This window comes from Hoplias malabaricus, chromosome 1 (assembly GCF_029633855.1).
Source record: "Hoplias malabaricus isolate fHopMal1 chromosome 1, fHopMal1.hap1, whole genome shotgun sequence".
In the NCBI taxonomy this organism is placed as follows: domain Eukaryota; kingdom Metazoa; phylum Chordata; class Actinopteri; order Characiformes; family Erythrinidae; genus Hoplias; species Hoplias malabaricus.
The window spans coordinates 89,617,670-89,641,572 of record NC_089800.1 but is presented as its reverse complement, the minus strand read 5'-3'; the positions used below and the strand labels follow the sequence as shown (position 1 = coordinate 89,641,572).

General features: G+C 50.1%; 1 protein-coding gene across 1 annotated transcript in view; it reads left to right on the top strand.

The window, feature by feature from the left end:
* Positions 1-23,903, top strand: part of ralgapa1 (Ral GTPase activating protein catalytic subunit alpha 1) — an 82,862-nt gene that overhangs the window by 6,113 nt on the left and 52,846 nt on the right. Inside the window, exons 2-24 of the mRNA XM_066657723.1 lie at positions 338-448; positions 617-666; positions 1,229-1,286; positions 3,131-3,174; positions 5,685-5,865; positions 6,008-6,123; positions 7,411-7,549; positions 7,858-8,066; positions 10,200-10,448; positions 10,658-10,828; positions 11,845-11,940; positions 12,088-12,236; positions 12,602-12,725; positions 12,873-13,110; positions 13,427-13,591; positions 15,690-15,830; positions 16,042-16,266; positions 17,745-18,848; positions 21,134-21,258; positions 22,218-22,431; positions 22,621-22,791; positions 22,879-23,031; positions 23,156-23,349. Of these exons, the coding sequence (XP_066513820.1) occupies positions 338-448; positions 617-666; positions 1,229-1,286; positions 3,131-3,174; positions 5,685-5,865; positions 6,008-6,123; positions 7,411-7,549; positions 7,858-8,066; positions 10,200-10,448; positions 10,658-10,828; positions 11,845-11,940; positions 12,088-12,236; positions 12,602-12,725; positions 12,873-13,110; positions 13,427-13,591; positions 15,690-15,830; positions 16,042-16,266; positions 17,745-18,848; positions 21,134-21,258; positions 22,218-22,431; positions 22,621-22,791; positions 22,879-23,031; positions 23,156-23,349 (4,427 nt within the window). The remainder of the gene's footprint in view (positions 1-337; positions 449-616; positions 667-1,228; positions 1,287-3,130; positions 3,175-5,684; positions 5,866-6,007; positions 6,124-7,410; positions 7,550-7,857; positions 8,067-10,199; positions 10,449-10,657; positions 10,829-11,844; positions 11,941-12,087; positions 12,237-12,601; positions 12,726-12,872; positions 13,111-13,426; positions 13,592-15,689; positions 15,831-16,041; positions 16,267-17,744; positions 18,849-21,133; positions 21,259-22,217; positions 22,432-22,620; positions 22,792-22,878; positions 23,032-23,155; positions 23,350-23,903) is intronic.

Genomic DNA, 23,903 nt, shown 5'->3' with positions numbered 1-23,903 from the left:
CGAGCCTTGGGGCACACCTGTGGTGAGGTGGTGTCGCGCTGATGTTTGTCCAAGCCATGACACACTGAAGGATCGTCCAGTGAGATAAGACTCAAACCAGGAGAGTGCATTGTTCTTGAAGCCCATGTCAGTGAGTTTGTTTAGTAAGATGTGGTGGTTGACCGTATCAAATGCTGCTGATAGGTCGAGCAGAATGAGAACTGAGGATTGACCTGTTACTTTTGGGCAGGGCTCTGAAGGTGGAGTGGGTTCAATAATAATGAATAATGCTGATTGTTTCCCTGTAGCAGCCAGAGACGGTGAAATCTGACTAAACCCCACTGCTCCTCCTCTTTAGAGAACGCGGAGCCGGCCGAACTGAAGCACTTCTTTGATCAGAACTACTCCCACATCTACTACGTCTTCTTCGAGAACTTCGTCAGCATCGAGGTCAACCTCAAACAGAAAGGTGAGTGTGTTACGTGTTCCAGAAAGTCAAATAAAACCTGTGTCTTTGGGTTCTGCTCCTTCCCAGTTCCCCCTCAGCAGGGGTTCTCCAGTTCCTCGGGGAGCGTTAGTGGATGCCCGTTGGCGGCGAAAATGAAATGAATAACATTGCTTTGTTTCTTTGTTTTAGGACACAAGTCACAGAGGGAAGACCTCGACTCCATTCTTTTTATTTTTGAGGTGACACACACACACACACACACACACCTGTTGTTCTGTATTCTCTGTTGCCTCCCTTTTACCCGGTTCAGTTTTTAAACCCTGTGTCCACTCTCTGTCCACTCTGTGAGACACTCCTCCCTCGTTGGTCCACCTTGTAGATGTAGAGTCAGAGACAGTAGCTCATCTGTCGCTGCACAGTGTGTGTCGGTCGTCCTCTAGTCCTTCATCAGTGACACAGGACGCTGTCGGCTGGATGTTTTTGGTCGGTGGACTGTTCTCGGTCCAGACACTGAGGGGTTTAAAAACTCCAGCAGCACTGCTGTGTCTGATCCACTCTACACCAGCACAACACACACTAACACACCACCACCACGTCAGTGTCACTGCAGCACTGAGAATGATCCACCACCACATCACACCTGCTCTGTGGGGGTCCTGAGCGCTGAAAAACAGGGGGGAAAGGGGGGTGATAAAGTATGCAGAGCAACAGATGGACTACAGTGTGCTGTATGACACTTTCAAATGAGATTGAAACTGAATTCATTTTTACATTTAATTAAATGAGTCTTTCTTCTTACAGAAAATTCTGCAGCTGTTGCCGGAGAGAATCCACGGACGATGGCAGTTCCACAGCATCGGTGAACACACACGCTCCTCCTCACACCCCTCCACACGCTCCTCCTCACACCCCTCCACACGCTCCTCCTCACACCCCTCCACACGCTCCTCCTCACACCCCTCCACACGCTCCTCCTCACGCCCCTCCACACGCTCCTCCTCACGCCCCTCCACACGCTCCTCCTCACGCCCCTCCACACGCTCCTCCTCACGCTCCTCCACACGCTCCTCCTCACGCCCCTCCACACGCTCCTCCTCACACCCCTCCACACGCTCCTCCTCACGCCCCTCCACACGCTCCTCCTCACGCCCCTCCACACGCTCCTCCTCACGCCCCTCCACACGCTCCTCCTCACGCCCCTCCACACGCTCCTCCTCACGCCCCTCCACACGCTCCTCCTCACGCCCCTCCACACGCTCCTCCTCACACCCCTCCACACGCTCCTCCTCACACCCCTCCACACGCTCCTCCTCACACCCCTCCACACGCTCCTCCTCACACCCCTCCACACGCTCCTCCTCACACCCCTCCACACGCTCCTCCTCACACCCCTCCACACGCTCCTCCTCACACCCCTCCACACGCTCCTCCTCACACCCCTCCACACGCTCCTCCTCACACCCCTCCACACGCTCCTCCTCACACCCCTCCACACGCTCCTCCTCACACCCCTCCACACGCTCCTCCTCACACCCCTCCACACGCTCCTCCTCACACCCCTCCACACGCTCCTCCTCACACCCCTCCACACGCTCCTCCTCACACCCCTCCACACGCTCCTCCTCACACCCCTCCACACGCTCCTCCTCACACCCCTCCACACGCTCCTCCTCACACCCCTCCACACGCTCCTCCTCACACCCCTCCACACGCTCCTCCTCACACCCCTCCACACGCTCCTCCTCACACCCCTCCACACGCTCCTCCTCACACCCCTCCACACGCTCCTCCTCACACCCCTCCACACGCTCCTCCTCACGCCCCTCCACACGCTCCTCCTCACGCTCCTCCTCACACCCCTCCACACGCTCCTCCTCACACCCCTCCACACGCTCCTCCACACGCTCCTCCTCACACCCCTCCACACGCTCCTCCACACGCTCCTCCTCACACCCCTCCACACGCTCCTCCTCACACCCCTCCACACGCTCCTCCTCACACTCCTCCTCACACCCCTCCACACGCTCCTCCTCACACCCCTCCACACGCTCCTCCTCACGCTCCTCCTCACACTCCTCTGCCTTTCCTGCTCTTTCTGTTCATTTAAGACTGGAGTAAATCTGAATTAACTTGAGTACAGCTACACTCTTCAGCCAAAAGATTACAGACACCTGCTGGGTGTTAATCAGGAGTGTGTTCCTCTACACTCTCCACTCTCCTGAGAAAGCTATACACTAGATACTAGAACACTGCTGTGAGAGCTCAGTGGCATTCAGCCTTTCTGAAGGCATCAGTGAGGCATGTACAGAACTACTGCAGAACCTAGACCCCACTTTAAATTGTTCATAATTTACCTAAGGCCCATTTCCAGCTGCTCCAGTGTGTCTCACTTGGTTCTGTGCGTCCTCTGCAGAGATGTCACAGTGGGAGCAGCTTAAAGCCACTTAAAGGGGTGTCTACAAACATTTGAGCGTGTAGTGTGTGTGTGTGTTAAGGTGGTCTCTCCTTTTCCTCTGCACTGAAAGCGTTAGTCAGTGGGATACAAAGACCACCGAGAGAAACTCAGAGAGAGCCAAGGATCTGGAGCTGAGACACACCAGATCTGACCGAGAACTCTTACAACTACAGCTGTGTGTGTGTGTGTGTGTGTGTGTTCGTGTTCTGCGCTCATTGATTCATTTTTCTGAATGTGTTTTTGTGCAGGACTAATCCTGAAGAAGCTGCTGCACACGGGGAACTCTCTGAAGGTATAAACGTTGTTTTCACATTGTATTTTTGCCGGACACCCGGCCGACTGACGGACTGACGGACTGAGGGACTGAGGGACTGAGGGACTGAGGGACTGAGGGACTGAGGGACTGAGGGACTGAGGGACTGAGGGACTGAGGGACTGAGGGACTGAGGGACTGACGGACTGAGGGACTGACGGACTGACGGACTGAGGGACTGACGGACTGAGTGACTGACGGACTGAGTGACTGACGGACTGAGGGATTGACGGACTGAGGGACTGAGGGACTGAGGGACTGAGGGACTGAGGGACTGAGGGACTGAGGGACTGAGGGACTGAGGGACTGAGTGATTGACTGCCTGAGGGACTGACTGAGTGACTGACTGATAGACGGACTGACGGACTGAGGGACTGAGTGATTGACTGACGGACTGAGGGACTGAGTGATTGACGGACGGACTGAGGGACTGAGTGATTGACGGACGGACTGAGGCACTGAGTGATTGACTGACTGACTGACGGACTGACTGACTGACTGACTGACTGACGGACTGACGGACGGACTGAGGGACTGAGTGATTGACGGACGGACTGAGGGACTGAGTGATTGACGGACGGACTGAGGGACTGAGTGATTGACTGCCTGACGGACTGAGTGATTGACTGACTGACTGACGGACTGACGGACAGACTGAGGGACTGACGGACAGACTGAGGGACTGAGTGATTGACTGAGGGACTAAGTGATTGACTGACGGACTGAGGGACTGAGTGATTGACGGACGGACTGAGGGACTGAGTGATTGACTGACTGAGTGATTGACTGACGGACGGACGGACTGAGTGATTGACTGACGGACGGACTGAGTGATTGACTGACGGACGGACTGAGTGATTGACTGACGGACGGACTGAGTGATTGACTGACGGACGGACTGAGTGATTGACTGACTGAGGGACTGAGTGATTGACTGACTGAGGGACTGAGTGATTGACTGACGGACGGACTGAGTGATTGACTGACGGACGGACTGAGTGATTGACTGACGGACGGACTGAGTGATTGACTGACTGAGGGACTGAGTGATTGACGGACTGAGGGACTGAGTGATTGACGGACTGAGGGACTGAGTGATTGACGGACTGAGGGACTGAGTGATTGACGGACTGAGGGACTGAGTGATTGACGGACTGAGGGACTGAGTGATTGACGGACTGAGGGACTGAGTGATTGACGGACTGAGGGACTGAGTGATTGACGGACTGAGGGACTGAGTGATTGACGGACTGAGGGACTGAGTGATTGACTGAATGAGGGACTGAGTGATTGACTGACGGAGGGACTGAGTGATTGACGGACGGAGGGACTGAGTGATTGACGGACGGAGGGACTGAGTGATTGACGGACGGAGGGACTGAGTGATTGACGGACGGAGGGACTGAGTGATTGACGGACGGAGGGACTGAGTGATTGACGGACGGAGGGACTGAGTGATTGACGGACGGAGGGACTGAGTGATTGACGGACGGAGGGACTGAGTGATTGACGGACGGAGGGACTGAGTGATTGACGGACGGAGGGACTGAGTGATTGACGGACGGAGGGACTGAGTGATTGACGGACGGAGGGACTGAGTGATTGACGGACGGAGGGACTGAGTGATTGACGGACTGAGTGATTGACGGACTGAGGGACTGAGTGATTGACGGACTGAGGGACTGAGTGATTGACGGACTGAGGGACTGAGTGATTGACTGAATGACGGACTGAGTGATTGACGGACGGAGGGACTGAGTGATTGACGGACGGAGGGACTGAGTGATTGACGGACGGAGGGACTGAGTGATTGACGGACTGAGGGACTGAGTGATTGACGGACTGAGGGACTGAGTGATTGACTGACTGAGGGACTGAGTGATTGACTGACTGAGGGACTGAGTGATTGACTGAATGACGGACTGATTGTGAAATACGGCTGAATTAACAGTTCATACTCACGCACCAGAGAGAACGTAAGGTGGCGCTGCTACACGTCTGTTGTTAGTTCAGCCATATTTCACGTTTCAGTGCGGGAACTATATTTGGAAACATTCGGTGGTGACCAGAGGTTCTCTTTTCTCTGGACAAGACTCTTTTTGGGACCTAAAACATGCGGGATCAAGTGTTCAAGGGCTCAGTGTTGAGAGCTGCACTGGGACACACTGTAGCTCCACCCTCCACCGCGAGGGGATGTATTTTGCTGGTTTTGAAATGACACAAACACCTCTGACAGTGGCTGTATGGACGATGGCGCTCCGGCTGAACTGGTTTCTCTTTGTTTTTCTAAATGAATGTGAGTGTGAAGGGGATCAGAGACGAAACGACCTCAGTTCTGTTTGTGTTCACACTGGAAGTGAACTGTAAATCAGAGCCTGTTCTCCTTCTGGTTTCCTGTAAAACTGAAGTCTCAGACCACTTTCTGTACACACTGTACACACCAGGACTGTGTACTTCACCTGTACATCTGTGTGTGTGTGTGTGTGTAGATCCGCAGGGAGGGAGTGCGCTTGTTTCTGCTGTGGCTGCAGGCTCTACAGTGTAATGCTCTGAAGGAGCAGCTATGGATTTTTGCTGCTTTAATCCCAGGATTCCCGGCTCCATCCCAATCCGACTTTGGGCCTCGGACCCTCGACAACATCATTAGCCCCCAGCTCAACTTGCAGGAGGGTCAGTAAACACACACACACACACACACACACACACACACACACGCTTGCTGTGGAAAATCTTCGTGCTGTGAGATTTTGACCCCCTTGTGTTTAGGTGATGTTCAGATGTTTTTTGAACACGTTTGTTTTCCTCTCCTCAGCTCAAGTGACTCCGGAGGAGATCAGTCCTCTGGTGCTGCCTCAGTCTGGTGATAAAGCCCAGGAGGACCTGACGGGGTATTTCCTCGAGGCTCTGCTCAAATACATGGTAAACCAGGTACTCCCCGCTAATGCTAACACCGCTAATGCTAACACTAACACTGCTGGAGCTGCTGAGACATCACTGACCACAGACCTGTATGTGACGCCCAGAGAATACCACACAAACACTAGTGCAACTCGCCTGGGGCTTGTATTCGCTGAGTAACCCCGTTTGTGCTCCATAGAGAGGGCCCCCCACATGGGGGAAATGGCTCTAATACCTCCAGGCCACTAGATGTCAGTTTAACTGTTGTATTGTTCTCCTGCTGTGTGTGTTAGTGGCTGACTGCTTTCTTTTTGCCTCTCTCACTCCACACAAAAGAGCCTTGCACGGCCTGCCTCCACTCACTCTGTTAGAGCCACAGAACGCCCCGCTGTGAATAAGTGCCTCTTTATGTTTAAGAGCTTTCACAAAGAGATCAGTTTAGATCCATCTTCCTCTTTATAGAAACCCAGTTTTCTCTGTTTTTTCACAACGTAAAGAGTGTCTTATTGTTAAAGGTGCCCCACAGCAGTGTTCTCCCCCTGTGTAAACAGCCCCTGTTCAGAACGCCCGCTTTCAGCACCTGTTCCTTTAAATGATAATGAGCCGCTCGCTGTTCACCCCGACCCCGAGCGCACAGCAGTGAGGAGCGAGGAGCAGAAGCTCTGGTTTTTAGCCGTTTTCACTCTGTTCTCTTTCTTCTCCGTTTTTACTCAGTGCTCTTATTTCTCCGCGCTCGTTGTGTCTGTTTTGCTGAGTTTAACCTCGTCTCTGCGCTCTCACATAAACACGGGTCCAGCGCTGTGATTTATCTCACATTTTCTGACTTGAGGCCAGTTTATGACTGTGCTCCGTAGGCTGTGAGGAGGCTCAGTGTTGACGTGAACCCAATGCTCTGTAAACTACGCTTTGTTCCAATTAGCACCCTACTCCCTACATAGTGCACTTCACACATTATAAAACTAATACTACTTCTCTACTACAGTGTGTACTGCACAGTGTAGAGGAAGATATTTGTGATTCAGCCCCTTGTGGTTCGGAGGTGTAATTGTAGTGTGATGCAGACACCAACACACAAGTGTAAACTCTCACCGGAGCAGGCCACAGAATCGACCTTCAGGCAGCACACAGTAAATTGACTGGGGGTCTTGTTTCACAGTGTGTGAGTTGGTGGGCTCCAGATTAACACACAATGCACCGATAAAACAGTGAGGATGAGCTGCTTTTACAGCTGCTGAGTGTGGACTCAGGGACTCTCAGGGACCACTGTTCAAGTCTGACACCTTTAATCTGGTGCCGTGCTGTGTTTGTGTCCTCAAGGCCAAAAGTCTGGAGTGGAGGTGTAAGGAGAACCACGAGAAGGGCTTCGCGTTCCTCTTCACCATCTTCAAGAAGTATTACCTCCCCCACATCTTCCCCAACTTCTCCAAGGAGACCAGCTTATATCACCCCATACTGGGTACGAGCACCGCCGCCGAGAGAGGAGCAGGGCTCTGTGTCCCTCAGCACGTTCACATCAGCATCATATTAATAAAACACATAGGAAAACACATTTACAGTTATCATTATTGTTATATTCTGTGGTGACGATTATAATAATAAAATTAATTTTTTTTAGTTAAATCAAGTTAAAACAATGTTTAATTTAGTGTACATATGTATAAAAATAACTATAAAATTACCTTCATCTGTCTCTCTCTCTGTCTGTATCTCTCCCTCTCTCTCTCTGTCACTCTTGCTCTCTGTCTCTCTCTCGCTCGCTCTCAGATGTCCCCCCTATGAGACCAAAGCCCCATTATGTGGTGGTGAAGCGAGACCCAGACACCAATGAAGCCCTGTACTGCACTAAAGAGAACTTCCTGAATGCGAGGGTTATTTTTATCCGCTGGCTCGTCTCGTTTTGGCTGGAGCCCAGAGCCAACGCCGGACCTCTCATCCCGGGAGTGGATGGAGAAAATGTTCCAAAGAACATCCAGGTAGTTATTTGAATATTATTAGTTTTTATTTGTTTATCAGCCCCCCCTCGTTCAGAGCTCATCACTTACAGCTGCTCAATCATGTTTCACTCTCAGTCACTCTTACACTCCTTCGCTCACTCACAGTCAATATCACTCGTTTTCTCACTCTATGACTCTCACACTTGTTCGCTCACTCTCTGTCACTCTCACACTCGTTTGCTCATTTTCTCACTCTCACACCCGTTTGCTCACTCTCAATGACTCTCACACTTTTCTCACTCTCAGTCACCCTCACACTCGTTCCCTCACTCTGTCACTCTCACACTCGTTTGCTCGTTTTCTCACTCTGTCACTCTCACACTTGTTCGCTCACTCTTTGTCACTCTCACACTCGTTTGCTCACTGTAACTCTCACACTTGTTAGCCCACTCTGTCACTCTCACACTTTTTTCTCACTCTCAGTCACTCTCACTCCTTTTCTCACTCTGTGAATCTCACACTTGTTCGCTCACTCTCACACCCGTTTGCTCACTCTCAGTGACTCTCACTCTCACTCCCTCTGTCACTATCACACTTGTTCGTTCACTCTGTCACTCTCACACTTGTTTGCTCGTTTTCTCACTCTGTCACTCTCACACTTGTTCGGTCACTCTCACACTCGTTTGCTCACTGTAACTCTCACACTTGTTAGCCCACCCTGTCACTCTCACACTTTTTTCTCACTCTCAGTCACTCTCACTCATTTTCTCACTCTGTGAATCTCACACTTGTTCGCTCACTCTCACACCCGTTTGCTCACTCTCAGTGACTCTCACTCCCACTCGCTCTGTCACTCTCACACTTGTTCGTTCACTCTGTCACTCTCACACTCATTTGCTCGTTTTCTCACTCTGTCACTCTCACACTCGTTTGCTCACTGTCACTCTCACACTTGTTAGCCCACTCTGTCACTCTCACACTTTTTTCTCACTCTCAGTCACTCTCACTCATTTTCTCACTCTGTGAATCTCACACTTGTTCGCTCACTCTCACACCCGTTTGCTCACTCTCAGTGACTGTCACTCTCACACTTGTTTGCTCACTCTGTCACTCTCATACTCATTAGCCCACTCTGTCACTCTCACACCCATTCGCTCACTGTCACTCTCACACTCGTTCCCTCACTCTGTCACTCTCACACTCATTTGCTCGTTTTTTCACTCTGTCACTCTCACACTCGTTTGCTCACTGTCACTCTCACACTTGTTAGCCCACTCTGTCACTCTCACACTTTTTTCTCACTCTCAGTCACTCTCACTCATTTTCTCACTCTGTGAATCTCACACTTGTTCGCTCACTCTCACACCTGTTTGCTCACTCTCAGTGACTCTCACACTTGTTTTCTCACTTTCACACTCATTTGCTCACTCTCAGTGACTCTCACACTCATTAGCTTTTCTCACACTCGTTCGTTCACTCTCACACTTGTTTTCTCACTCTGAGTCTCTCTTACTCCTTTGCTCACTCTCTGTTACTCAACACTTGTTTTCTCACTCTCACACCCGTTTGCTCACTCTCAGTGACTCTCACATTTGTTTTCTCACAGTCACACTCTCACTCGTTTTCTCACTCTGTCTCTATTACTCTTTTGCTCACTGTCACTCTCTCAGTTGTTTGCTCACTCTGTCACTCTCACACCCATTTGCTCACTCTCAGTGACTCTCACACTTGTTTTCTCATTAGGTCTCTCTCACTTGTTTGCTCACTCGGTCACTCTCACACTTGTTTTCTCACTCTCACACCCGTTTGTGCACTCTGTGACTCTCAGTCACTCTCGTAATCTCTGATGCACACGTTCATTCACATGCTGTCACATGCACTGGCCCTCCCCTTTTATGTTTACTTTTAGGGCATTTAAATACATTCTTATTCTATCTCTGACATCTGACCTCAAACACTGCCCGAGCAGGGCTGGTGCGCACTCACTCACTCACACACACATACACACACACTCTCGCATACTCATTCATGCACACACTCATTTAGGAACACTCACCCACACACACACTCATGCATTCACTCACTATGCGCCCCCAGGTGTGTGACCCTTTCCACTGAGCACAAAATTAATGTAGGGACTACAAAGCGGGGTGTGTGTGTGTTTGTGTCCAGAGAGCGGCGGCGGGTTTGGCGGCTCGTGCCGAAGACCCCGGCCCTCGTTCGGATGCTCTGGATGGCGTGGGAACCGTGGGGGAACCGGAACAGTCTCACTCCAACACCAGCACTTTAACGGAACGGGAACCCAGTTCCTCCAGCCTCTGCAGCGTGGATGAGGAACACCTCACCGACATCGAGGTGGTCCGGAGGGTCTTCTGCTCCTCACGAACAAATGTCAACTTCATCACTGAGATCTTCAGACAGGTGCGCACACACACACACACACACAGTGACAGAGAGAGAACCTCACTGACACCAAAGGGAGACCCATGTCTATCCTGTTTGTCTTTATTGTTTACAGCGAGTGACTTTTTTTCAGTCTGAATTTTTAAGCTGTTGTTGAATGGTACGTGTGTGTACGTGTGTGTTTGTGTACGTGTGTGTGTGTGTGTGTGTGTGTGTCCTCTCTGCAGGCCTTCCTGTTGCCGATGTGTGAGGCTGCAGCGATGAGGAAGGTGGTGCGAGTGTATCAGGAGTGGATCTCTCAGGAGGAGAAGCCTCTGTTTATGGCCGAGCCAGAAGAGGACGAGCGTTATTCTGGGCCAGGGGGCGCTGTGGGACACAGATCAGACTCTCAGGAAGAGGTCAGTGCTGATGAACATGCGTCACTGCGTCACTAGACAGGGTTCACTGTGGAGAACTCCTCTGTGTCTCTCTTTCCGGCTCCGAAGTGGCCCTCAGATTCTCCTCACTGGGAAATTGGAAGGAAGCAACTTAGAGACAGAGAGGCCCATGGACCATGGAGCTCTTTTAGCGCTTTTCCTCCAAAAGAACTCTGCTTCTTGAACTAGTTCTGTTCCTGATTCTTGGAACGTTTAGAGGGGAGCCGAGGGTACGTCACCAGTGGGGGGCGCTGCTGTGTCTGAATACAGAGCCAGAGCCACAGATAAAGAGCCATGACAGGGTCATTGTTTATTCTGTGTTCACCGTGGAGTCAGGTCAGAGTGTTCAGAGACGTCCTGCTGAGGTCGTGAACAGCAGAGAAATGTAACCAACGCAGAGCAGCGGCTCTGACCAACGCTCACGGTGTCACGTCAAACACAGCCCCAGAAACACACACAAACAGAGCGTGTTCCTGTTTTAATTCCTATTATTTATTTATATATAACTTTGTAAACGACCGTGTCCAGCTCCACTGGGGGATAATGCTGTGTGTGAGGCTCTGAGCTCTTTCTTGAACTGACCCTCCACACACCCACGGACCACGTCACGGTTCACGCTGAAAGACCAACGCTTCTTTGGTTCATTAGCTTATTCTCTGGTTCGCAGACTGGTTTATGACAGTGGAAACACACTGAACGGTTCCAAATTTAGTTCACGACCTGAAGCCGTTCTGGTTTCTTGTTGGTGGAAAAGCGCTATCCGTTTATGGCACTGAAGGAGGAGGAACAAGACGTGGGGCCTTGACCAAACTGCACTTTCTTAGAGTGGCTTCCCTGGCCGCGGCATTCCTCATTCAGCTTTAGCTGCCTGTGTTTAGCATAAGGCTAATCATCACCCCAAAACATGCACTTTTAAAAAGTAATGGTGCTCTTCCACTGTAGGGTCCCTACTGTTCCTTTCCTGTACTCTCTCTCTCTGTGTGTGTGTGGTTCTAAAGGGTTCTGGACACTGTAGAAACCCGGGCTGGAGTAAAGGTTCTGCCAGTGAGCTGCTGGAGTACAGCATAAATAGTGGAGTTCAGGCCACGCTGCAGGTACACGCACACACACACACACACACACTCTGACTCAGACACTTTACCTGTCAGTGTTCATATTTTATGCCAAAAAATATACTCACTCTATCTCTCTGTATCTCTCTCTCTCTTTGTATCTCTCTGTATTTTTCTCTCTCTCTCTAGGTTTTTATCACCAACTCCTCGAATGTGTTCCTGCTGGAGCCGGCCAATGAGCTGAAGACTCTCCTGGAGGAGCATGTGGATATGTGCAAACGCGTCTTAAACATTTACCGCAGCCTCGTCATGCACCAGACCATGGACCAGAAAACCTGGTACAGATCAGCGCAGATCTACACACACACACACACACACACACACCTGTTCACTCCTCCACTGTCTCCAGGGGCGAGGGCGCTGTGCCTTTAAAGCCGTGCAGTTTAATCTGGGAGCAGGCGGCTGATGGAGGATGTAGTAATGATGAGGCTGAGCACGGGCTCTCTCCTCTAGAGCATGTCCTCCCTCAGTGAGTGGCGTGATACTAAAGATGGAGAGTGGAAGGCTTCCAAGACCCTGGGGAAACACTTGTTTTATAAACTGTAGCTGTGAAGCGCTTCAGGAATCGTCTTACTATTAAAAGCCTTTGATAACGATGCATGATTAGATAGATAAGCTTATTCAGAAGTGTGTGTGTGTGTAGGGAGCAGATCCTGCTGGTCTTGCTGAGGGTGACAGAGTGTGTGATGAAGCGTCCTCCCGCCAGCATGCCTCAAGGGAAAAAGAGTAACACACTCTCAGGACGGCTTGCTGGAGCCATTTTTCAGGTACACACACACACACACACACACACACACACACACACATTACGTTTCATTATGTCACACAAAGTATTGAGGAGTGGAGGGAGGTATAATCCCTAGACTCTCGTATCTGTTCCGCTGGCTGAAGTGCCCCTCTCCTGTTGTGTTCAGACTCTGATCGTGGCCTGGATCAAGGGGAATCTGAACGTGTACATCTCCCGGGAGCTGTGGGACGACCTGCTCTCCGTCCTGTCCTCGCTCACCTGGTGGGAGGAGCTTGTGACCGAGTGGTCCCTCACCATGGAGACGCTCACCAAGGTCCTCGCCCGAAACCTGTACAGCCTCGACCTCGGCGAGCTGCCCCTGGACAAACTGAGCGAGCAGAAGCTCAAGAAACACAAAGGAAAAGGTCTCTCTCTCACACACACACACACACACTCTGTTCCACTGCCCACTGTAATGGTTTTTGTCACTCTCACTTCACTTTCAACTGCTTCTGTTTTTTTAATTCCTCTTTTGTTTGTTTATAATTAGCTTTAGTTCCTCTGTTGTGTCTGTGGTTTGAGATGATTCCATTATCTCTCTCTTACTCACCCTGTCTCTCTCTCTCTCTCTCTCTCTCACACACACACACACACACAGAGATCCATAAAAAAAGAGTTTCTTCTCTTAAAATCTTGGGAGATCGAAGTAGTCTTGAAGCATCTCTCCTTCACTTCCTGCAGGTGGCGCTCACGAGGGCCAGAAGATGGCGGTGGACCGCTCTTTCTCTAAAGGCTGGAGTCGAGACCCCCCGGGTCAGGCAGCGGCCATGAGGCAGCGCAGCGCCACCACTGCCGGGTCTCCGGGAATCGAGAAGGCTCGGAGTATCGTTCGGCAGAAGACAGTCGGTCAGATACAGGCTTTAATTTACGTCTTTATTATCTTCCTGCACTTTCCAATCAATCGCTCTGTCAGCTCCCCTCTGTTTATAATCAGGGTTAATTGAGACGGACCCTCAGTTAAAGCCCACCTCCAGCGTTTGACCTCGTGTGTGTGTGTGTGTGTGTGTGTGTGGTCTTGAGGCCCTGTTCATACGGATCCGTTTATTTTTAAAAACTGAGATTTTGAAATGGAGCTGTGTGAGTTTCAGTCAGTGACCTGCAGCGCTGTGTTTCTGTGGATGGGAGGAAAACCTCAGACAAATCCTCAGTTTATAAAAATATCCGGATCCTTTCGGACGGGGTGTGGATGCTAAAGGCTGCAGTCTCAGAAGCACAGGTCCACACAGACAGGGCTGCGGTTCAGTTCTGGTTTTAAGACGCCCTCGTCCACTTCTCCTCGGGGCCTCCCTCACACCGTCTGAAGGGCGGTTCTGTTCCTGTATGAACTGGAGCGAAGGGTGTGAGGTGAGCCCTCGGAGCGCTAACGGATCCCTGATGTGTGTTTAAGTCTGAACCAGAATAAAATCATCGTTACAGATGTACAGCACCACTCAGAGGTTTGGACACGCCCACTCAGGGAGGGGTTCCTGTTTTTGGGCCGTTCTCCACATGTTGTGAATGTACAGAACCAGTCAAAAGTTTGGACATCTTCTCATTCAATAGTTTTTCTTTGTTTTTTTTATTATTTTCTCTGTTGTAAATGAATGTGGAGGACATTAAAACTATGAAGGAACACATATGGAGTGATGTAGTAAACAGAGAAGTGTTAAAGAAAGCAGACTATGTTTAATACTTTAGACTCTTCACAGTAGCCCCCTGTCGCTTTGACGACAGCTTCACACACTCTCTCCGTTCTCTCAGTCGGCTTCATGAGGTCGTCACCTGGAACGGTTTTCAGTGAACAGCTGTGGCCTCGTCGAGAGTTAATCTGTAGAACCGCTCTCTTCTGAATGTGTCTGAGACTGTAACTGGGGCTGTGCAGAGGCAGGGGCTGGTACACAGCTCTATACAGTGACTAGCTCTACTCCACCAATCACTGATGAGGAGGAGGTGTGTCCAAACCTTTGACTGGTGACTGTACGTTTTCCACATATTTTACACCACGGTTGTGTTATAAACTTTAAAATAATACTCAGCTGATCCTCGGATCGTGGCTGTGACAATGTCCCCAAGAAACGTAACGTCCAATCGCCACAGAGTGTGAGTTCAGGCTGAAAACCCACTGCTCCCTGCCCCTCCTCCCCTCGCACTGAGAGTGGACAGTGGAAGTGGGCGAGGGTGAGTGAAAATCGGAATTGAAACACAGCCAGGGTTTCATACCTCACACACCTAATAAACCAATCAGAGCATGGTTAAAACTAATTAAAGTTTTAGTTAACGCATCAACACAAATGCATTCTGGGTCTGAGAAACCCAGGGTTGTGGTGCCCCTGCTTGGCCACTGGGGGTCGCAATAACCAACAGAGTTCAATATAAATCAATATAGACACTATACTGCCCCCTACACTTCATCCACTTTATTACAGTCAGAGTTGTGGTTTTCATTCTATAAACCATTGAAACCTCTTATAAAGGATGTTATAAATACTATACTGCCCTCTATAGCTTCTCTAGTGTATTACAATCAATCTGAGTGATTATAGAAACAATTAAAAGCCCCCTTTAATGACACTATAAACACTTTACCTTTAAAATATAGGCAATGTGTCGCCCCCTAGACTTCCTGTCACATATTACACTCTGTCAGAATGAACCTACAGCTTGTTTGAGCATTATAGAGAGTCTCCATCGCCCCCTAGACTTCCTGTAGTGAATTACAGTCTGTCAGATTTATTGTGTGAATAGAGCAAATGTGAGATTAACATCAGTTGCTCCTCTGCCTTCTCTCTCTGTCGCTTTCTCTCTGTTTAACGAGTCACTGCTGTCTGCCTCGCTGCCTCTCTTCAGCTCTCACTCAGTCTTCCCCTTTTCTCTCTTTCTCATCCTCCTGATATTTCCCTCCTTTTCCCCCTCCTCCGTGGCCTTTCTCCTCCTCCTCCTCCTCCCTCTCTCTGCTGTGTTGTAGCTCTGCGTAGCTGCTCGACAGGTGACAGTCTCTTGTCTTCAGCGTTTATCCGCAGCGCTAAAAGTGCCCCTGTCCTCGTGCACTCTGCTCACCCTCTCCTTCCTGACTCTGTGCTCACTCCTCTGGCAGATGAACTGTCAGGTAGAGCCTCTCTCCACCTGCTGCAGAAGCACACCTCTAACAGCACACCTGCATGAGAGCGTACACCTGTGATAGTGCCTGCCTTGTGTGTGTGTGTGTGTGGCTTGCTCCTATGCTCAGCTCATTCATCTTTTTGCACTAATCTGTTCCTCTGTGACAGTCGTTCTCTCCTGAGCCTCACGTGTAACTGTTAATCTTTTCACTCTTAAAGGGGAATTCCACCCCATTTTAAAAACATCTGTAAACAAAGTGATGGAGAGTGTGTGGTTCGATTCTGGAGACTCAGACCTCTCTCCAGTGTTGGTGAATGGAACCAGACGTCTCCAGCTCACACCCAGCACTTTACTCCCTCTCCTCCTCCAGCAGCTCCTCCACCGTCTACAGAGTCTCTGTGGAGTGATAGAGGACAGTGGACATCTGTCCCTCACAACGTCCTGTAGGTCCCTCTCCACCAGCACTGGGTTTAAACACCACCCCCTTCTCCACACTACAGTCAGACACTAGCCCGCTGTCTCCCACCGTCTGCTGTCCCCCACCGTCCGCTGTCCCCCGCTGCCCCCCACTGTCCACTGTCCCCACTTTCTGTGAGGGGCTTTTAGAGGAGGACGTCTGGTTCCATTCTCCTCCACTGTCCACTGCTCTGACTCTGGGTGTTTCACTAGAAGCAGGACACTCTCTCTCACTTTATTTACTCCTCCACCCAGATCAGTGGAGTTCCTCTTAGAGAAAGATCAGTGTCCCCTTTCTGCCCTGTGCTTTAGTGTATTTCTCTGTTCCTGGATGATGTTTGTTCCTCATTACAGCAGCGTTTCACGGAACGAGTGCATCCTCTTCCCCCCAGAACCTTCCTCTACCTGTGTTTCTTGTTTCCTTTCTGACTGAATCTATAAATGGATATATATTCCACTCAGAGGCGGTGTGTTCGTCTCTGACGGTTGTTCTTTTGAGCCTGGCGTGGCGTGGTGTGGTGTTTGTGTTGTATTTTGTTGATGTGGAGTGTGTGTTTTGATCAGAAGCATGTGTGTACTTCCTGCACGTTTAATGTTGGATATTTAAGGTTTAATCCTGACCTTAACGTGATCCCATCATTTCTGCAACAGTGTAGTCGTCTGTGCCCAAGCAGCCACTAGAGTAAAAAAATACCCTGGGTACAGCGCCCCCTGCTGTGGGTGGATGTGTATGAGGCAGTGAGTGAACAGTCGGTTCTTGAAGTTCATTCTTAAGCAGAGACACTTTGACAAGGTCCCGACAGTTCACTCACTGCCTGAAATACACCCACACACCACCCTCCAGCAGGGGGCGCTCTAACCGGGTTATAAGGGTTATTTACCTGGCAGTGGCTGGTTTGTGCATATTTTCTGCTGTAGATGTGTGGGTAGCAGTGAAGCCACTCCTGAGAACTCACTGACCTCCAGTGTGCAGTCTTCACTGCTGTGATTTGAAGTGTGTTGTACGTTAAACTCTGGGGTTTATCTGAAGGAGCTGAGTGTTATTGTTATTTATTGGTGTCAAAATTCAACTTGTTAATTCAGATTAAAGTGTCTACGTCACATCAGTGCAGAGTTGGCGCTCGTTTCCCTGCCCCATTGTGCTGGTGTTTACACAAATACACCACCTCCACCTCTTATTTCAAGACTCCAGGAAGTTGAACTTGATCCCTGTTTATTCACCAATCGCAGCTGCTGTTTATAGCATGTGACATGCCCCTGGACCAATCAGGAACCCTGGCGTTTGCTTTGTTTGGGACAGAAACAGAGTTTTATTTATTATTATTATTATTTTGGGCGGTGAATTCTGTAAACTCTGGAGGTCAGTGGCTCAGGAGTCGACTGGTACCTTTCCTCACCTTTTTGTACTGTGTGTTTGATCTGTGTGTGTGTGTGTGTGTGTGTGTGTGTGTGTGTGTGTACACAGACATGGAGCAGCTCCCCCGCAGCAGCAGCGCCTCCGACGTCATGGAGCCCTTCATCAACGAGCGCGTCAAAGGTGCTCTAAACGATTCTGAAAGTCCCTCTCACACCCCCCCTTCTTCCACCACCACCTCCACCTCCACCTCCACGGCCCCCACAGACCCCACCCCCACCACCTCCGACTCCCACAGCGCCCCCGAGAGCCGGGTGTCTTCCCTGGAGCTCGGAGACAGCATCTACGACCATCTCTGCCAAATACAGCCTCCCTTTATTCCCGATTGGTCGTGTGCAGCTGCCACGCCCACTCCCGTCGCCGAGGACGACCTGTTGAGTTCTTTAAGGGAGTATTTTCTTCTCAGGGACCCTGGGGACGCGGGGCTAGGGCTTTTAGGGGTGGAGTCTGGGGGAGTTTTAGAGGATAAGGAGATAGATGCGAGTGAGCAGAGTTTTTACGAGTGTTTAGAGCAGTGTGAGTGGGAGTCTGTCTGTGCACAAAGCCAAACTAACGCACAGGAGGCGCTGAGGTCTGATCAGAACACGGAGGAGGATAGAAACGACGCGCAGCTGCAAAGGCAGGACACCTCAGACGAAACAAAAAGCGAACAAACCAACCAGAACGAAAGCGAACGCAGTGAAATCGTTCCCCAGCCCCAAGCGTTTCGCCCCAAACTGAGCCGCGCCGTCCTCAAGAAGCGCCCGAGTGGCGGCGTGCACGTGAGCTTCCGCCCGTCCACGGAGTCGGTGCAGTTCTTAAACCCACTCGACCCGAAAGAGGCGCACTGGAAGGTCCGACTCCGGCGCCTCAGCCACTTCAGCGGCCACCCGGCCACCTCCAAGTCCAGAGAGGGGTCGGAGCTCGCGGGGGCGTGTCCTGCGGCCGAGGGAGGGCGCGTCGGACGGCCCTCTTTGTCCCGTCCCCGAGCGTCCAGGTCCAGGTCTCAGGAATCTGGCTGCAGCCCTTCTCGCCAGCAGGTGGCACTGTTGGGTGGCGTTTATAAGTCGGTGGTCCACGCTCTGTCCAAACCAAAGAGCACAAAAGCGGCGCAGGACGCCCCTCTGAAGGACCTGTACTCGCACGTTATGGGCTATTTTGGAAGAAGAGCACCAGGTGAGGACCAGCCGACCGACAGACACCAGACACGGAAGAGAAGGGCAATAGAAACAAACAAACAGAATCCAGAATGGCCTGCTCCCCGTCTTCCTCTTTCCTCGTTTAATTTTTTGGCTGAATGCGGATTGAACTCAAGCTTTTTTTTGTGTTCTCCTCTTTTTTTAAAGTAGCTCAAAAGCTCTAAAGAGCCCACAAACACATCCGGTGCCTGCCTCTGGGACGGCCTCCCTCCTCCTCCTTCTCCGCCAGCTTTGGGATCTAATCTGTGCTGCCCTTCTGCCCGCCCCCCCTCTGGATGCTGCATGTGAACTCACGCCTCCCTCGCAGCCCTTTCCTCTCACTCTCTTTAACACGTTTACACACACACACACACACACACCTCAGAATAAACCCCTAAACAGTGAAAGACACGACCGTGAGGTGTTTAAAACCAGCCGCAGAGACGCAGAAGCGAATTCTCAGGTTTTGTTCTGATGTGTACGTTTGAGTCTCACCTCCAGGGGGCAGCATCTGACCAGTGAATGGCTGTAGGTCATTCCTGCCTTACAGACGCTGACGCAGGACCAGTCAGAAGTGTGGAGCACAGTTAGAAACAAGGCTGGGGTTATTTCACAAATGTCAGATTGTGAAGCTTTAAAACTTAATCAAAACACACACAGTTCTGACTCCGACACACACCGGCTCTGAATTCCACACACTGCAGCTACGTATAGTCCGTCAGGTTCTGTACTGATCCACTAGGGCGGGCCGATTCGGGTCAGTGCTGTGATTGTGAAGCTCCGGTTCTGTGTTTCTCACTAATTCTGAGAGGAACAGTGGTCTGTAAACATTTCTCACGCTGTAAAGAGGAGCCTGAGCGTTTACATTTGGAGAAAATATAATACATTTAGTGTTTATTCATTTATAAAAGCGTAACTAGAAAGAGACGAATGATATCCCTCTGACTGGAGCTGTGCTGTGTCTGTAATGTGCAGCATTTATCTCTGTTTGAGACACACACACACACACACACACACACACACACACCCCTTAACCGTGCACCGGGGACAAAGGCTGCAACTAACACCCTGCCCTGGTCACTAGAGGTGCGTTAGAGGGGAGCTTCACTGAATTTCCAAATGTCTGCATCATTGAGAGGTTCCGATGTGAACGCAGTGTTTACGGGCTCAGAATTGTGAATGGAACGTCCACCTCAAAGCTTCTGTGAATAAGTTGGTACATGAAATACTTCAGAATAAGTTCTTAATGTCGTGGTACAATGGTCCCGAGAAGGTTTGGACTTCTATAGCACATCTATTGATATATTCCATGTAGTGACACTGAACGCCAGCGCATCGTAAACTGATTGAGCCGAGGTTCAGCTCCCCTGCGGTGTTTCCAGTGTTATGTTAGTAGTTGGCAGAAAGCCAGCAGTGTTTTGAGCGTCTCAGATTAAGGTGGAGACTTTAGGGTTGTTTAAAAACAAAATCTCGCGTGTTTTATCTGAAATACAGGGATTAATTATTAAACCCGGATTAATATATTCAGACTTTTACGTCCCAGCCGTCGAATGATGCAGACGTTTTGAAAAATCAGTGGCAGTTCCTCTCACGACTTTACACACGGTGCACGTCCAGTCTGAGAAACAACAAACGAAAAACATGTCTCTCTCTGTCTCTGTCTCTCTCTCTCTCTCTCTCTCTTCTCGCTCTCTGTGTCTCTCTCGCTCTGTCTCTCTCTCACTTTCTCTCTCTCTGTGTCTCCGTCTCTCTCGCTTTCTCTCTCACTCTCGCTCTCTCTCACTCTGTCTCTCTCTCACTTTCTCGCTCTGTCTCTCTCACTTTCTCGCTCTGTCTCTCTCACTTTCTCGCTCTCTGTCTCTCACTTTCTCTCTGTCTCTCTCTCTCTTGCTCTCTCTCTCTCTCTCTCTCTCATATATTTGGGAACTGCATGATGTGTGAGTACCTCCTTGGCTTCACTGGTTGGAATCATCTTCCTGGTTCTTGTGTTTAATTAGTTATTAATAATCAATGTTTTTCCTCTGAACCTCGGGCTGCAGTTAATGCTGTGTTTGACTTTTTAATTTGGATTGTGCTTCATTAAAACCTCTTTTATTGACTGACTGAACTCTAAATAATCCACATTACACTAGAACACGTGACCCGCGGACTCTGGCCCAGTGTGTTATGAAATCTGTGGCACTTTATAGCCGTGTTAATGTTTATTAAGAGCTTGAATTTGAATATGGTCTTCATTTATTCCCTGATCTCATGGATGTTATGTATATTTTTGTCCAAAAACAGCCAATAAGGACGAGTTGACCCCGAAGATGCGCCCGGTCTCCAGCGACGTGGGCAGCAGTAATCCCAACGTCAGTGACCTGATGGACGAGTTCATTCAGGAACGACTCAGAGCCAGAGGAACTTCGGTTAGCCGTCTTTAACCCTTCTTTTCCCGTTTTCTGTGTTAGCGCTGCTTTATTTACAGTATGTTTACTATTAATCAGCATTACGGGTTACAGCACTCCAGCTCTATATAATATTCAACATCCTCCCTCTGTAGTGCACTACACACGTCCTGAAACGACTGAATCTAGATGTTAACAGTGCAGTGTATATTTCTAACACACATCATTTCTATTTATTCATCTGTGTGAATCTGAACTCTAGTGCTGTCTGTGTGTGTACAGTGTAGTTTATGACTGATGTAGTTCACTGTAGAGGGAGCGAGGAGCTGTGTGTGTACAGTGTAGTTTATGACTGATGTAGTTCACTGTAGAGGGAGAGAGGAGCTGTGTGTGTACAGTGTAGTTTATGACTGATGTAGTTCACTGTAGAGGGAGTGAGGAGCTGTGTGTGTACAGTGTAGTTTATGACTGATGTAGTTCACTGTAGAGGGAGTGAGGAGCTGTGTGTGTACAGTGTAGTTTATGACTGATGTAGTTCACTGTAGAGGGAGTGAGGAGCTGTGTGTGTACAGTGTAGTTTATGACTGATGTAGTTCACTGTAGAGGGAGTGAGGAGCTGTGTGTGTACAGTGTAGTTTGTGACTGATGTAGTTCACTGTAGAGGGAGAGAGGAGCTGTGTGTGTACAGTGTAGTTTAAGACTGATGTAGTTCACTGTAGAGGGAGAGAGGAGCTGTGTGTGTACAGTGTAGTTTATGACTGATGTAGTTCACTGTAGAGGGAGTGAGGAGCTGTGTGTGTACAGTGTAGTTTATGACTGATGTAGTTCACTGTAGAGGGAGTGAGGAGCTGTGTGTGTGCAGTGTAGTTTGTAACTGATGTAGTTCACTGTAGAGGAGCTAAGGGGGTGCTCTCCCTGAATTCTGTGTGTATTCCAATGTCTGAGTTCAGTTACAGGGAATCTCTCTCTCTCTCTCTCAGGGAATGACAAGACGAGGTAGTAGTCCTGGAAGTCTGGAGATTCCCAAAGATTTTCCGGATGTTCTGACCCGTCCAAACGCCACTCGACCTGCGGACGACCCTGGAGTTCCCTCAGAGTGGACCTCTCCAGCCAGCGCCAGCGGAAGTGACATCATCAGCTCCGACAGCCAATCAGATTCCTTCAACGCCTTTCAGTATGACAGCAAGTTTGAAAGTATGTGTGTTTTTACATCAGTGTAGCGCCACTTTACAGAAGCACCGCTGGAACATCTCAGTCACATGAGTTCATAACTGTGTGTGTCTGTGTCTCTCTCTCTGTGTCTCTGTGTGTGTGTGTGTGTGTGTGTGTGTGTGTGTGTGTGTGTGTGTGTGTGTGTGTGTGTGTGTGTGTGTGTGTGTGCAGATTTCACCTTTGCTCCTGAGGTGTGTGCGGCGAGCTCAGTGGAGGAGAATATGTGTGTTACGGCACAAATAGACGAACAGGATCATTCCAGTCTCACCACACTCCACATCGACTCAGAGACCAGCAGCCTCAGTCAACACGGCCTTTCAGCTGATACAGTTACAATTACAGGTATACACACACACACAAACTCTCACTAACACACACACTCACTCAGTCACTCACACTGTTCTTAACAATATATTGTGTGTGGTGTAGGCTCTGAGAGTGCGTCACCTCTTCACTCTCTGGGTGGATCTCGCTCTCAGACGCCGTCTCCTGCCACGCTCACGGCCGAGCACGCGGAGCACAAAGACCTGCAGCTGGACGAGAAACTACATCACTCTGTCCTACAGACTCCTGATGATCTGGGTACACACACACACACACACACACACACACACACACACACACTTCCACTTCTACTTTCCCCAGTTCATCAGTAACTCTAGTTGTGCGGCTGTGCCAGTGACAGAGTGTGTTCTCGGTTGTTCAGAGACGAGCGAGTTCCCGACGGAGGACTGCAGTGTGATGGCCGGAGGGTCTCTGACTGGTTGGCATGCCGACGTGGCCACGGTGATGTGGAGACGGATGCTCGGCATTCTGGGAGATGTGAACTCCATTAAAGACCCAGAGATCCATGCTCAGGTGTTCGATTACCTGTGTGAGCTCTGGCAGAACCTCGCCAAGGTAAAACACACACCGAGGTCAGACTCAGTCCAAGTGTAAACACAGCAGAGGGAATTAACCGTTTTAAATATAAAAAGGGAACTACTGTGATTAAATTAATTGTTCAGTGCGTGTTCACATTAATGTGTCGATCTGGGGCCCACCAACACACACACTGAGAAACAAGACCCCAGTCAGTTCTCTGTGAGTCAGAAAATACAGGATAAAACGAGCCGCTCTGGTTCTGCTCCGCTTCTTACGGCGATGGCCCCGCCCCCTCGTCTGAGTCTGTCCAATCACAGCGCTGGACCCGTGTTTATGTGAGAGCGCAAAGACGAGGTTAAACTCAGCAAAACAGACACAACGAGCGCGGAGAAATAAGAGCACTGAGTAAAAACGGAGAAGAAAGAGAACAGAGTGAAAACGGCTAAAAACCAGAGCTTCTGCTCCTCGCTCCTCACTGCTGTGCGCTCGGGGTCGGGGTGAACAGCGAGCGGCTCATTATCATTTAAAGGAACAGGTGCTGAAAGCGGGCGTTCTGAACAGGGGCTGTTTACACAGGGGGAGAACACTGC